Source organism: Cyprinodon variegatus, unplaced genomic scaffold (genome assembly GCF_000732505.1).
Source record: "Cyprinodon variegatus isolate N-32 unplaced genomic scaffold, C_variegatus-1.0 Scaffold264, whole genome shotgun sequence".
Classification (NCBI taxonomy): domain Eukaryota; kingdom Metazoa; phylum Chordata; class Actinopteri; order Cyprinodontiformes; family Cyprinodontidae; genus Cyprinodon; species Cyprinodon variegatus.
In genome coordinates, this window is record NW_015150717.1 from 556,689 (window position 1) to 572,557 (window position 15,869).

Genomic DNA, 15,869 nt, shown 5'->3' on the forward strand with positions numbered 1-15,869 from the left:
CTGATAACTAAAAGATCTGCCTCCCATTCTACTTTTAGAAATTCTAGGAACCACTAGTAAACCCGCAGATTGACAAGGAACAATCAGATTTCTGATCAAGTATACAGGTTAGATATTTAGGGATTTGTAGCAGAGACAGAGGATTTCTAATTATATTCTGGATTTAACAGGATGCCTATAAAGGGAAGCTAAGATAGGGGAAATATGACATTTCTTTTAAGTTTTGATCAGCTGAAGCCTTTTAACTACAGTTTGTGGACTTCCTGATAATAAAGAATTACAATAGTCCAGCCCAGAAGTAATAAATGCAGTGACCAGTTTCTCAGCATCAACTATGCATAAGATATTTCTTATTTTTGCCATATTCCGTAGATTAAAGAAAGAAATTATAGAGACCTCTTATGTATGTGATTTAAATGACGGGTCCTGATAAAAAATAACACCAAGGTTGTTTTTTTTATTTTTTTTATTATAATTTAAGACCAATCAAAATGAAATGACCCACTAATTAGCATCTTTTTCTGATACACTGGGCCAAAGATAATAACTTTTGCTTTGTCTTTATTCAAAAGCAGAACGTTAAGAGTTACCCAGGTTTTGATGTCTTCAAAACATGCCTGTAATCTATGTAATTGGTTAGTTTCATCAGGATCTATAGATACATATAGCTGAGTATCATCAGCATAACACTGGAACTTAATCCTATGCTGTCTGATAATTCTCCGAGTTAGGGGCCTAAATATATACCGGTAGTAAAGACAATTGGCCTTAGCAATGATCCCTGTGGTACTCTGTAGTTAACCCTGGAGCAAACCAGTCTAGTGCAGTTCCATTAATTCAGAAGGTTCAAGTCTTTCTAAAATAATATTATGATCGGAATCAAATGCAGCACTAAGATCTAACAGACTTACTATAAATACAAGCCCATTATCTGAGGACATGAGAATATCATTAGTGACTTTCACCAGTGCTGTTTAACTCCTATGATGAGAGCTAAAACCTGAATGAGACTCTTTAGAAAAGTACTTACAGTCTGTTCTCAGATTTGTTTAGAATGCCAGGAACTTCTTTCCGGAAAAAAGTAATGATCTCAGAACATTGGACCCAATATTCAAGTCGAGACAGGCAGTGGGAAAGTTCAAAGCGTATATTAAAAAACACAGACAGAAACGCGGGCAGGCTCACTGGATTCTGTGGCAAGGACAGAAACTCAGGTGAGTGACTTTGAATCTAAAACGGGCCACAACTATCAGCCTAAGTCACTGACCTGGTTCTGAGTTCAGTCTGATCCGGTAGGAAGGAGTAGAATCCAAAGGGGAGGTTTCTCCACAACTTGTGGCGGGAGCCACCCCAAAACATCAGTGCTAATTCCATGACAATATGTAGCTGCAGGAAGTTCAGACGGCCTTGTTTAGACTATTTCTTTATCATTTATACTTTACTGTATTTTAATTTAACCTAGAATATGATTTCAAGAAGTGCTCCAATTGTTTAGCATGGATTTTTTTTCAAACACCAGTCAACCAAATTAAACAGAATGTTGTGTTATTAGTAACATATTTCCTATGTTATACTTAAGGTCGTAGGGAAATCATATTTGAATGTCAAATCATTCTGGCTTAAAAATTATTTAAATGTACTTTTTATCAGACTATATTGTCCCAAAATTGAGACAATTTTTATTTTTTTTAAAATCCCATTCTTAAAATCTGTGGGGTTTTTTTTTTCATCATTTCATGCAGGCCAGTTAGTTATACGTCACCACCTAAATTCAGCCAATCATATATCAACATCATCTGTCAATCAAATTTTTTTGGTCATAGCATCTTGATTCATATGTTGCATCTAATATATGCAATGGTTGATATAAGAATCATTATTTACTTTACCATTATGTCCCAGTGTTCACGGGGACGTCTGCGTCTTCAGCAGGCGTAGAGTTAACAGAACTGGCAGCGTTGCGAGGCAAGGACTCAAACATGTACGGATGTAAGTCTACACCAAACCAAGCTTCTGCCGCCCTGGTTTCCTCTTCCACAACATTTTCGTCCCCACTTTCATCCTCTAAATAAAAAATGTATGATGGAGGAGAATCATCAAAGACCTCCGACACAATACTCTCCTCCTCTTGCATGTTTCTGCTGTCCATAGCGTTCCTTGACAGTGTCGTTTCGAAGTCACCAATTTAGTGCTACTTGGTCCCAATGGAATTTGCCATTGGGCCATTGAGAATTTGGTAATGCAACAGCTGGAACAGCCGTTTCCTTACGGATTTAACCATTTTGTTCAGATTGTACTTCCCAGTGTTTCTTGTTCATTTTAGAGTAAGAAATACTACCGTTTACCATTAATTTGTATGTCAGGTGTTTCTTTTGTAGTTAGAATTTTAATATAGAATTTGCAAAAAACCATAATCATGAAGCACGAAGAACCAGGAATAAGGAAGGAGGAGTGCATGAAAGTAAGACAGGACAGAAGAAAGAAAGGAAAAACAAACAAAAGAAATTAGAATAAGATGGAAGAGATAATGGACATAATTGACAAAGTACAAGTAGAGAAAATGGGACACGAAGAAGATAGTTGGAAGGAAATATGGACGCTAGCAAATATAGAAGGAAAAAAGAAAGGAATTGCAGAGGAAGTGGTTAAAGGATAGTTTGTCAGTGTTTGATTAGCATTTATAAACATCATCTAAACTATTTATGAAATATTTCTCATATTTATGAAATATTTCCCTGCGATGTTGGTTTAGTCCTAACCCTAACATCAGTGGGCTTCATGCTGATTTATATTGCCCTGCCATTTTAGTTTACATTAACCCTAATATCAGTTGGGTTCTTGCCTAACCCTAATCTGACACTGATTTATATCACCCTGCCATGTCAGTTTAGCCCTAACTCTAACATCAGTGGACTTGCTGTAAGATGTGAGCCTTAGCGTTTAATGTTAACTTGCCCTGTCAAGTTGGACTTATCCATACCCTAACATCATTGGGCTTAATACCTTAATAAATGATCTATTTACCTTTTATAAATGGTTTATATGCAGTTTATAAACAAATCAAACATTAATAAACTATCTGTTAATCAGTCTCTTTACCATTTATGAATGATGGTGCTTACTGTAACATGTAACCGAATGTATCAGATTTAGAAAAGACTGGATATGTTTAAAGGCAATTTTTATTGATCAATGTGTTTAAATATGGGTTGTCTAAAAGCATAAATAACACAAATAAATGCTTAATTTTTTCCATGACCTGAAATTCTGCTAGAACACATGCAGTACAAACAGTTCACCTGAACTGCAACAGGCTCAGAGGTAGAAGTTTTTTGAAAAGATGAAAGAAGCTGCTGGTGTACACAGAAACAACAAGGTCACCCCCCCACCCCCTCCCCAGCGCTGTGGTGGAAAGTCACCAGTGGGCCACTCAACAGGGCCATTTTCATCTCACTCTTAAAGCAGCTGCTGTGTCCTTGTGGGATCGATCTGCTATGCCACTGTCGGGTCGGTTGTGCTGTACTCCTGTCAGCAATGAATCCAGGCGTTCCTAACTGGAGTACGTCACATGGCACCTGGCCTCCCTTCAGGGTCCGCCTCCGACTAACTCCAGAGAACATGTGGTCTGACTTGTGGCCAACGCTGCAACAGCAGCAGAACATAAAGGATCGTGGTGATTTCCTTGGCTAGTGAGTTTGTGGACAGCATTGTAGAGCTTTGCTTAAACTGACAGAAGGTCTTTGTTACTGAAATAGCTTTAATTACATTATTATGTTTTTTTTATAAGTTTTGTGGTGTATTTCCAGACTATGCTATGGCAGACTATGTACCACTAAAAACATACCTTAGTCTAAATTTAAGAAATATTCACTCATATTCACACTTTGCCCATAACTAAACATTCTAATAGGTGTAAAGGCTCAAAGAAGATGACGTCCTTTTATAAACCAGATTAAACCTTCTGCTTAACTGCAAAATGTCTTGCTTTCTCTCCTTCTGTGACAGCCTGATTGCACAGCAGAAATGTATCCCAAGGTTGTAAAAACATACAGCTTATGCTTAAAGAGCCTCTTCAGGTTTGTTTTTTATTTTTTACTTTTTTTGTTTTTGTTTAGTAATACGGTAGTTCAAATTGAGTTAAAAATCTGTCACAAAAAGCCTTTGTTTTTACAACACAGACGTTATAATAATGAGTCATAAAGCGGTTTTGTGATTGTTATGCTTCTCCCTCAGATAGGAAGTGGGGAGGGTTAGATGAAAGGCTAACACTGATGGTGAAGGTGTCTGAAGCAGTAACCTCACAGCACCCCAGTCAACTCCACTGGGATTTAGACATTTCTGTTCCTTTCCTTTAGGTTCTACTGATGCTTAGTTGCCCTAACAATGCTCAACCACAAACCCTCCCTAATTTATCCAGCAGAATAAAGAGTTTTTTATGCTAGATGCAACTATTGGTGTACAAATCTTGTATTTAATCCCCTCCACATTTCACCTTGTTCTGCTTCTTTGCCTTTCTCTACTCTTTCCCCTCTCCCTAACCCACAGATAATCCCCACATAGGTACCTCGAGACCTGTTGCATAATGGACAGTAATTTCTTTCTTTTTTTTTTTTTTTGCCCTCATTCAAACATCTTTTTGTGTTAATCATGGGAGATTGAAAGGATTAAGCTGGAGATTACATATGGCAGGATTACACTGACGATAGCAGGAGACCTGTGGGACAATTTGAGGGGGGAAAGAGATGTTGCGTGAGAGGTGGATAAGGGAGGAAAACATTTGACTTTCTGGGGAGTATGGAGATGGAGAAATGATGAGAAAGATGATGAAGAGGAAGGGTGAGTCAAAGCCAAGACACAGTTAAGCTGTGAAGTAATAAAAGGTGGGACTACATCCACCAAAAAGAAGAAAAAGAATGAGAAGAAATAGAAGAACTCTCTACTTTGTAAAAGTTTGAACTAAAGAGTACAACCTTAAAACCATTTAATTAATGTTTTTATCGTATCCAATCGAAAATCTTTTGTAGTCTTCCAGGGCTCCATGCATTGTCCAATCAACTCTGCCCAGCTTTGAAGTGTTTACTGGAGAAGAAGGATCATCTTCACAGACTGATGTTGCCACCACCACCATATATTCAGGAAAATTCTGATTTGTAAAGTGAATGAGTATTGGTTTTGCTCTTAATAGAATTTTCCACATGAGGGGTGGATCTCTTAAGTCCCTCCAGAGTCAACATGAGCCTCCTGCTCTATTTCATGTGGACAGCCGTGCTTTAGCTCGTTAGCAGTTAAACTCACTCTTTAAATATGCACAGGCTTTGTGTTTGCTGTTTGTCTTTGCAGGTCTTGTTCAGCTGTAACACTTGGCCCCCAGTCAGCCTGACTGGTAGCATTTGACCAGTCCTTCCAGGATCTGAAAGCTGACTGAAAACTGCTACAGACCTCTTTCCCACACAGAGCTAGAAGCAGGGTTACCCACCCCGATTCTTGCCAGAAAGCTGAGGTAACTGAAGACACACTTCATAATAATTTCATTAATTTTGTAAAACAAAAACCAAAAATATCTACTTGGATCAAACATCTGATCCTTTGCAAATGTTTAGAGCCAGTGGAAAGAAGAATTATAAAATACAGTATTGACAAAAAAAGACATGAAACATTCAAAATTATACAAAGCTGTTTTTATTTTGAACATTACATTAGATCTTGCAAAATCAGGTCTTTCCCCCCCAGAATGAGGTGGGTCATTCTGGCCATAACAAATGCAAAATGTGAACCTCTACAGTAAAACACTGAAAAACCTCCAACCCTCCGCCCTACTAGAAGTGGGCCACTACTACAGCTCAATTGACTAGCGATGGGTAGCTTTCACACTCATACAGACAGACTCAACCAATTTGAAGAAACATTTGTTGTTTGGTTAAAAACTCTTAAATGTTTTAATTCTGCAACAGCATTTTATGTATTGGATGTTTGCTACATACATTATGCCGTGTGGTCTAGCTGAAATTGAGCTGTACATTTTTATTCATATGTATTTTGTTTTTTTATTAATTTTTTTGTTTAGAGGGCTGTAGGTTGCACTGCTGCCTTGCATCAAGAAGGGTCCAGGTTCGATTCTGCGTGGAGTTTGTATGTTCTCTCTGAGCATGCGCGGGTTCTCTCCGGCTTCCTCCCACTGTCCGAACCTGTTAGGTTCATTGGCTTCTCTAAATGTATGTGTGCATAACTGTTTGTCATGTTTGTCTCTGTGTTGCCCTGCGATGGACTGGTAACCTGCCTCTCGTCTGTAGACAGCTGGAGATAGGCACCAGCACCCCTTGCGACCCTGCCACAGATAAGCCTAATGGAAAATGGATGGATGGATATTAATTTGTTTTCTATGCAGTTATTCTAATATTGCTTTTTTTAAAATTTAGGCCTTTTTTCCACTGTTGCAACCAAAAAAGAACGAATAAAACAAGCTAATTATGTGAACATTCTTGAAGTCCTCTACGCACTTGTTGTTTTTTTATCAAAAAAAAACTATATCATAAAAACACATTTAATTCCATTAGAAATGCATAGAAGTACACATGTGGACTGAGCTCTAAAGGACTGTAACATTTTTTTTTTTTTTTGCAGAGAACAGTTCTACAAGCAGGAAGTCTTATTTCCCTTATAATTGATAACATTGTGGGTTTATTGTTTGCAATAAAGTGTATTTCGAAATGTTGACAGGAGTTATGCCTTAAAAGACTCTCTGTTATCACTTCCAGCAATAAAAAAACGTTAGTGTATAAAGTTGATGTAGTGAGCATACTGGAATAAATCAATAGACAAAACTGCTTTGAGTTTAACTCCAACTAACTAAGCAACCTTACCTAATGCCCTCACTGAAATCATTCATATGCAATAATACTTTGGTCTAGTTTGCCATTTTTTTTCAAACACTATTAAGAGAAACACACTTTTCCTTACTATAAGCTTTTCCTGTTGAAGTTAGTTAAGACTACCAGAATTATTTCTATTTGCTAAATTATAGAATTAATGTACGTTTTTGAAGAGTTTATGAATTGCATTACTTTCTCCAAAATAAAAGTTTGTTTTCATTGAGATTACTGCATCTTTAAACAATGTAAAAAAAATTATGAATCTCATTAGTGAGCAAAGTAAAATGAGTTCTGCTTTGAAGCTGGTTAAAAGGTCACTTCAAAAGTGAAAAAAAAAAAAAACTTAATAAAATTCCAGATTATAGCTTGAAAATACTCTTTTTAAAGCATACAATATAGTGTATTTACTCAGGCTAGGATATGACAAATTTAAAATAAACTATTAAATCATTATTGTTATGGGTTATTTAGTAAATAGTAGAAACGCTGATCTAATTTATTAGCTTGGGAATAGTAATTAAATAATTTTTTCTTCATGTCATCTCAAGGAACTCCACAAACAAAGCTGATTTCAATAAAAATTTGGTTGAATTTTACTTAAGTCAATCTAAGGTCACATTCAGATATCTCTAGTCAAAGTCTTGTCTTAGGTTGTGTTGCTGTTTGTAGCAGTCCCTCTCTATAGGTAAGCATGTTCAAACAGTGGAGAAAACCACTGCTTATAAAAAACTTCAGCAAATGTAATACTTTTTATCAAACATTTTATAACTTTTCCATATTAGAATGCTATTTTGTTATTTGTGTTGCTACTATACCACTGCGATGTACTTTTCTTTCTCCTCTCATGTGCTGTACAGCACTTTCACTTGTCATGCAACTGAAATGTTCTGCATAAATAAGCTTGCTTTGCCTTACAACAGGACTAGCAGTTGTCCAGTTATAATTTTCTGTTAATGGTGAAAAGATATCATTTCAAGGCAGCCAGAGTGACTGCATCTAGATTCTAGATGTTGAATAAGCAAAAACTGAAGGTCTACAAGGATTTTAGTCTAATTGTAAATTCAACTTTATAATGATTCAAAGTTAATTTTTCCTATTCTTAGCTATTTACTTGATTTGTATTAGGAAAATATTCCATATTTTAGATCTCACTTTAAAGCTAAACAACATGTGTGATTTTATTCTTAATATTTAGAATTTTTAAGGACAAAAGTTTAATTGACAAAGAAAACCGTCATTGTAATAATTTACCGTCTCATTCTAATCAGCTACTAAGCCTGCTTTCCCTCGAAAGTGATGCAGGATAAAAAATGTAAATCATTTGTGCACAAATTTGCAAACTGTCAGTCACCAGCACCCTTCTGTGGAGGTTGCCAATGACTGTTGGACAGCACTCACATCAGTCTTCCTTTATAAAGGAGCTGGCAGCATCATAACATTTATGCATTTCCAATACTTTTCTTCTTTCATTTTTCCAGACAAACTGATTTTTCACTTTTTATTAGCTGTAAGCTATAGTTGACATTTTACCTTTTTAAACCACTTTCAATAAATCAGCGTGGAATTGCTATGCACAATTTACAAACTATTTTGTATTACTTTTGAATATTTCTTGATTAACAACATTAAAACCTTAAAATTCATGAAACAAAGACAATTAATGTTTTAATGAAGGTAAAGCATTTGACAAAGACTGACCAGAATAGTTTCTTTTAAAGTGCTTCTACAAAGAAATAAAAATATATCTTAGGAATATATATATATATATATAATTATTTGTGATGAGCAGAAATTAGATGCATTTGAACTTAAAAAAAATTAAAATAAAATTAAGTAAAAAATCCAGATTAGATGCTGGATAAAAGTCAAATGCATTTACATCCCTGTGGTTTTGCTGCTGTATCTTTTTTTTTTTAAACACAAAAATAAAATAAAACTGAAATCAGGCAACTGTAAAAGCAACAGCTTACCGTTTTGACTGCTGATGTCTGCAATTTGGGGAAAAATCTATGTCAGCATTTAATCTCACTCAGTTCAGAGCAGATTATTTACAAAAGATAAAAACAAAATATGCAATATGCATAAATTCAAACATCCACACAATCAGTTCAAATTAAAGAATGTTTTATTAAAGAAGTCTGACCCAAGCTCCACTATGTACATTTTGGTAACACAACCTGTAAACCACTAAAAGAACATGGATACAGTCTGAGTGCAAACACACATTTATAGATGTGCCACATTCGAAAGTGTTTAACATTTACATGAATACAGGAAACTTTGTGCTTAGTTATGATTTAGCTACAACAGAAAACATAAATTACACAATCTGATGTAAAAGGGAAAAAAGGGTTTAAATTTAAATGAATGACAGCTGAAGCAATATTGTTTCATACATTAAGAAAGCAGAGTGTTTAACACCAGACAGAAAGCCAGACTTCTACTGCCAGAGATCCTCGGTGCGCCCAAACTTGAAGACCAAACCTCTGAATTAGAGACAGTTAAGATATCATGAGTAACAAGTTATTTTTGCTAAATATGATCAAAGATGCAAACATTTATGAACTTACCCGAAGAAAATGAACGCATTTTGGAAAAATATGGCAATACCAGGATACACAGTGTCCTTCTCTGTAAAACACAAGTTATATTATCATGATTGCACAATACAATTACTGCCTAATAGGCTTTTACATATTAAAGTGTCTGCTACGTGCTTCCTGCAATTCAGTAAAAAAAAACTAAAATAAATAAAAAATAAAAACACACACTTACTAGGCACTACGAACCCTCCGAAGAGAATCCACATGGAAGCAATGAGGGAGCCGAAAGCCAGCATGAAGCCAATGAAGAGCCAAACTCGAGCCCCTGCAAAAACAGATAAGGAAGGGCAGGTTACTATGAGAGTAACCTTGCGCAATACTTCATGGTTTGTTTGACAGAGTTGCAGTGAGAAGTTTGGACAGAAATGGGAAAAACAAAGCAGCCATTTCTAGGGCAACACATTGACGCCACGTGTGCATGGCTGTAGCTCTGTGGTGCAGTGTGACAAAATATAATTTTAGCCGCTTTCTTAAAACAAATGTATATGGTCAAATAAAACTATTTTAAAGAGGACCTTCCCTTTTGGAATTAATTACGTTTTCTTCTTATACCTAACTTTTGATTTCTCGTTAGTGTGGTGAAGATTCCGCAAAGCGTTGGAACTTCCTTTTCAATGCACGCGTTTCCTCCAGCATTAAAGCACTGTTACACCTGCTGCCAAATTCCAGCGAGCCTGAACTTATGCAGACTTGCTATCTAAGGGTCCACTGGCCCTACCCACTACGTAGTTTGGGAAGGCACTTGATGTGGCTGACCCTCCGCGGGAACACGCAAATATAGGGTTAGTGCTCAGGGTTAGTGTTTAGGGGCTGGTTTGGGATTAGGCACTACAGTCCCTCGTTGTTTTTGCAAGGCTTGAAGAGAATCACCATTTTATGTTTTCACCCTCTTCCTGAACTCCTATCATGGGTAAATTAAAAGATAAAGTATTTTTCTTTTGCATGTTTCATCGATCATTTATGCACAAGTCTGTTCTGCCTGCTACAGTATATATTCGCTGTGCGACTCCAAATTGTGTCAGAGGTGTTCATAATCATTTACTCTTAATAAGCGGTAAATGCCTCAACCAAAATCAATTGTTAAAGCCCTCAGGTGGATGTTCTATTTAGTAAAGTGCCTTGAGACAACATAAGATGAAAATCATAATTACAAAAAATCTATTAATTTGTGGAAAAAATAAAAATCACAATAAGTCCTAATAATTACTTCACTGCTCTTGGATGAATAATTAGAGTATCAGCAGTAAAAGTTTTAGAAATATGTAGAAATTCAGGTAAACCTTGAGTTTAAAAAAGGAGATCAGATATAAGCCAAAAATTTAATCTGGTACATTTTTAACCAAAAACAGATTTTGAAATAGATTGAAAAAAGCCTCTATTAAACATCTTCATTTAAACTTCTAAAACCCTGGCCTAAGTTTTATTGAAAATGGACACCAGAAATCAACACTAGAAAACTGTTACGTCTTAAGGAAAGATTGGACAATTATCTGATCAAAATTCTACCAGAGTACTTATTCTTTTATTTCCTTTCAGGGGTCAATAAAGTATTTCTGAATTGAAAATGCTTTTGTTAAGGATTAGCAGCACCAGTAAAAATGTACTCAAGATATTCTAAAATAGACAATGATCAATGCCAACGACATGCTAAAGGCTGTTTCCCCCCCTCACACATTTCTACTAAAAGTGAGTGACAAGAGAGTATGGAATGGATATTACTTGAATTGGAAAGAAAATGAGAAAACTAAGCTTTTGGAGAGAATTATCCATGTACACACCTGTTTGTCCAAGGCATCCTTCACTGTAGCTGTCTCCCCTCACTTGGCCATTAGACACAGCATTTATCCTACACAAGTCGAACGGGAAAAGAAAGTTGAGACCTTTATATCTCCTGACAACATGAACCTTTCAAACCAGACATAGCTGAAGTTAAAGAATGTCATATTTGGGGCTCAGCATTAGTTAGAAAGTTGTCCACATCCCTAATGAAAATAAGAACAGGGTGTTACCAATAACTTTAATATTTTGCATCTAAAGGCTGAAACACACCGCCTGGTCTAGGTGCCACAAGACCAGAACCAAAGGGACGAGGAAGAAAATGAAGATTAAGTTTGAAAATTAAATCATGTCAGATTTAGTTAAAAGCTATGAGACTAAAGCTGTGATTCAACATATGCAATTAATGATGCGATTCCTCAAAAATGCAATATGTAGCAGGCCATGCCTTTCCCATGGCAAATGATCATGATAATTGCTGCTGGGGCCGTTGGACAGGATCGACGGAGCAATCAACCACGACCCTGTGACGGTTGCCTCACCGGGCAGGCGGGGGGAAGCACAGGGCCGCTGGTGTCCAGACTATCATCACCGGATCAGGTTCGCGGTGTCCCCAGCCCCAGAGCTAACGGTTCGGTTCTGCTGCACTGTAGTCAACAAAAATCTCGGACGCTTTGAAATCGCAAAAACATGCATGCCGCTTCATTTTTGATGCTATACAAGTTTAGTTATGACTCGCGGCTGAAGAATCTTTGCTGCTCTAGTTGGGCAGAGCTACCCCATCCTTTCTTTGCCTGCAACAATGGCAGCTATATATGCTGTTATCAGTGGGTAAAAAGTAGATTGAATCTATTTTGAAGTAAGAAAGTCCACCTGGAAAACATGGGTCTGTCCAGTAAGTTCATCCAGATTACCATCCTGCCTTCAAATATCATTTCTGTCGGAGCCGCTAAGACCCCCACATACCGACGGTGGGCTGTCACTAAGAATCCCATTCAACAGCAGCCTATGGCCTGGTCGCCTCTGCGCCGTTTGCTGCTGCGGCAGGAAGGCCTTTTTTATGTACGTAACATGCGCCAGGATAATAAAAGTGAACATGTTTTGCTGGCAGATTTCGACATTTTAAGTTAAACTGTTTCAGAGGAGTGATCATTGTGTTTCTGCATCAGCAGTGCTGTCTGTCTCCCTGCTAGCTCCGAGATCAGCGATGCGCTGCTTCAGCTGCTCTGCAGACAGCATGCGCGTTTATGTGTTTCGAAGGCGTGGTTCGAGGGGTTCGAACAGAGAGACATGGTTATAGATGCTCAAAAATTTTGCTTGCTGGAACCGTTTTTACCAAGATCTCCAACTGCACCTTTAATAAAAAAAAAATAATCGCCAGATTTATCGATTTGCAAAATAATCGTTAGTTGCAGCCCTAAATCCGACTGCAATATTTGATCCGATTGTCTCTGGGAAATGCTTTCAGATGGTATGTGTTGTAAATTGGTGATATATAAATTATGTCGAATCAGATCTAGTATGTGGCTTTAACACTGGGGAATCATAGCAACAACAAAGTGGGAACTCATAACCAAAACTGCAAAGTCACATGATCAAAGCTACCTCTGATCCATTAGTATCACACAAAGAAGCTACAAGCTCCAGAAAAACACCAGATAAATGAACTTTGAAAGATTAGTTTCCCCCTGTAGCAAGTTTGAAAAGCTGCACTTACATGAGAAAGGCGATTGTGGCTATAACTCCACATGTGTGATAGGCATGATGAAACTCTCCCTCAGAGGGATATTTTACTGCAGCATCGATGATGATCCACCATCCTGTGAAAAACTACATAAAAAATAAACATAGTTACCCTCAGTCGTTTGAAGATTGTTTACAAACATGTGAGGCTAAAAAGATGGATCTTTATTACAAACAGTTAAATCCGTGTTTAGTGCATTCAAACTAGCCTGAGATTACAGTATATGTAGGATTTTAACAAATAGGACCATCTCAAATACCAGAACTCCAGCAGCTATGGATGCGATGCTATTTCTTCTCTCTCCCCAGTCCACATTGCAATCGCAGTCTCCGCAGCGGATCCCGTCCAGAAATCCTGACATAATTCTGGTAAAGGAACACAAAAGGGTCATTGAAGCGCTACATTTCCCAAATGGATAAATCAAAATGTTTAAAAGACAGAAATAGATGAAGCACCGGCACCACTCTTGAAGTTACAGTTTACATTAGATAATTTTCTGCGCAGTCGCTGTACAGTACGTCTGATGCTATCCCTTTCTGTTTGCCAACAGCAACAGTACTGTGTCTTAAGATATTAAAACGTAGTTTAGCGGGTCTGTAACACCTAGTAAAGAACCAAACCGTATAAAATTAGATTTCAAACAACAGGAAATACATGTTTGTTAAAGGCAAACACGTAGGTCCCGACTGACTCCTTTGTTCGTGGCTTTGACGCTAGCAAACATTTACTTGAAGGTTTCTTGTTACAATGCTGCGAAAAATACTATGTCATGATTCGCACTGGTGAGGGTAAGGATTGGTGAAAACGTTTACAAACGCTGTACGATTGATTTATGAAGAGAGTTTCAAAGGAAATTTACCTTTTTAATGTTCGGTTGTTTGATGTCAAGCCTTTGGTTTAATCCGACTTGACTTCCGACAAGAAGCTCTCTTGCGCATGCGCAGTTCATCCACACCCTCTTCATTTGATAGGCCTTTGTTCATTATGTTGCCTTCAGGTTCTGTGCAGAAAAACGGATTTTTGTCTATCCCCTTATAAGTGAAACAAAAGTTTTGACCTAAAGGAAAGCCGTTCCATCGTTCGAGTAGATAAAGTGATTTCTTTTCTTTATTTTTTTTATATTATAGCCGACAAAAGCATTTCTGTTTAATCATAATATGCATTAAACCTGTCAGATTTTAAATACAGAAACTGAGTTATAAAAAAAATAAATATTTTTATTGTTTGAGATTAACTTTAAAACCTAAAAATTATATATCATCTTCATTAAAATAAGAACATGAAAGCGTATGTGTTTCCTTTTACTGTGTCACTGTTTGGCTGTATGTTGAATTTGAATAAAAAAATCCATAGCTGCAACCTAAAGTAATTCTGCAGTTGTAAATTTCTACCAATATTCACTGATTAAAGACTTTTATTAGTGTTTTTCCCTGAAATCTCACTACTTGGATAAACAACACTAAAAATGAAAAAAACAAAAACAATAAAAACATATAAGTAACTTTGTTGACTTCTGAGAAGCTGCTTAAAATTAAATGTTAAGCGAGGAAGTGTTTGCAATACACAATAAAGTGAGTAAATAACTGCAATTTGAATTATCTGTGCATAAAAGAACATGTAAAACTAAATGAGAATGTTGATAGCAAATTAGAGTTGTTTTTCTCTCTTTGTGCTTTTAATAATGAATGTTACATAAGAGATTCACTGAAACAGCAGTTAAAAGATTATAATTTTAATTTAAAAGTATAATTTAGTGTTAGTAATAATACATACAACAATTACATGCACACAGACACACTCTCTTGCACAAACACAGGATGAAGCATTACAGATGCACATCCCAAATTGGAGGTTTTAGTCATCAAATGATGTGTCATTTCTGAACACACATTCTTCATTCATTTAGAACTGCCAGTTTCTTTTTAACAGGAAGTCAGAACAGAAATCTGTGAGCTTGATTATTATGTTTCAGAACAGAACAAGGGAGAATGTTTAGAGGACAGAGGTAAATGGATAGGCACTATGAGCCATCAGCATTACTCACATCTGCCTTGTCATACTAAAGATATTGCACTATGAGCAACAATGAAGAAGAGTCCATTCATAAAAGAAATGGTTCGCTATAATGTTCTATTTCTAATGTAATGCAATGAAAAACACATATGCCAAAATATGCACTTTAGAATCTGAACTGACAACCATCACATTGGAGAGACAAAAAAAATGATCTCTAACCCCACCACTCCCAGCCTCTGCCTTGACTGTTTACTCTGAAGGCTCTGTTTTGCATTGGCTACAATACCTTTATGTCACCCATCGATTGTCAGCAGTTAGAAAGACATGCACTGTGCCCTGATTTGCATACAATTAGGACTGACCTGCCACCCCTGGGACTGGACTAAGTGAGGGATGGATGGAGGTCTTTTAAGGGAGTGAGAGAAGGAGAGCTGGACGAGCAGCCTGACACAGTGGCTTATTTTTCTGCTGACATTTGCAGGACTGTGGTGGGGTCTCAAAGGGCACAGTGAGCCAGGGTGTGCCAAACCTGTATTGACATCTGGGAGAGGTGTCTCGACCGTGCTGACGGACGCCACTGTGAGGGCTTAATGACTGCCCCCGTCAGGGAAAAAGATGTATAAATATGTGCTTGCTGCTTATATTCCTATAGGGAACTGTTAATCATTACTTTGTCCTCAATATGTAGAAGTTCAGCAAACAGTTCTTGTATATTCTCTGATTTACAATTAAAACCAGAGCTTTGCATGGACTTTACAACACGAGACATTATTTTTAAGTCAGCACCGATTTCCTCAATTAATTAATTTAATATTTGAATGACATGAGAAACAATTTGTAGGGCAATGTCTTTGTTTTCCT

General features: G+C 36.9%; 1 protein-coding gene across 1 annotated transcript; it reads right to left on the reverse strand.

Annotated features, from left to right (window-relative positions):
• Positions 1–8,976: 8,976 nt before the first annotated feature.
• On the reverse strand, positions 8,977–13,947 carry tmem50a (transmembrane protein 50A). The gene is made up of 7 exons (XM_015382699.1): positions 13,852–13,947; positions 13,252–13,357; positions 12,966–13,078; positions 11,251–11,318; positions 9,645–9,737; positions 9,440–9,500; positions 8,977–9,355 (listed from the first exon to the last, which is right to left on the reverse strand). Exons 2-7 carry the CDS (start codon positions 13,351–13,353, stop codon positions 9,310–9,312), a joined length of 483 nt encoding a protein of 160 aa, XP_015238185.1. The 5' UTR covers positions 13,354–13,357; positions 13,852–13,947; the 3' UTR covers positions 8,977–9,309.
• Positions 13,948–15,869: the final 1,922 nt, after the last annotated feature.

Bases quoted from the DNA above. Each gene is read 5' to 3' on its own strand.
- tmem50a (XM_015382699.1), bottom strand. From the start codon at position 13,353: ATGTCAGGATTTCTGGACGGGATCCGCTGCGGAGACTGCGATTGCAAT. The intron at 9,738-11,250 runs GTGTGTACATGG...CTGTTTTTGCAG, and splicing joins AGGATGCCTTGGACAAACAG to GGGCTCGAGTTTGGCTCTTC. The intron at 9,356-9,439 runs GTAAGTTCATAA...TCTCTAATTCAG, and splicing joins AATGCGTTCATTTTCTTCGG to AGGTTTGGTCTTCAAGTTTG.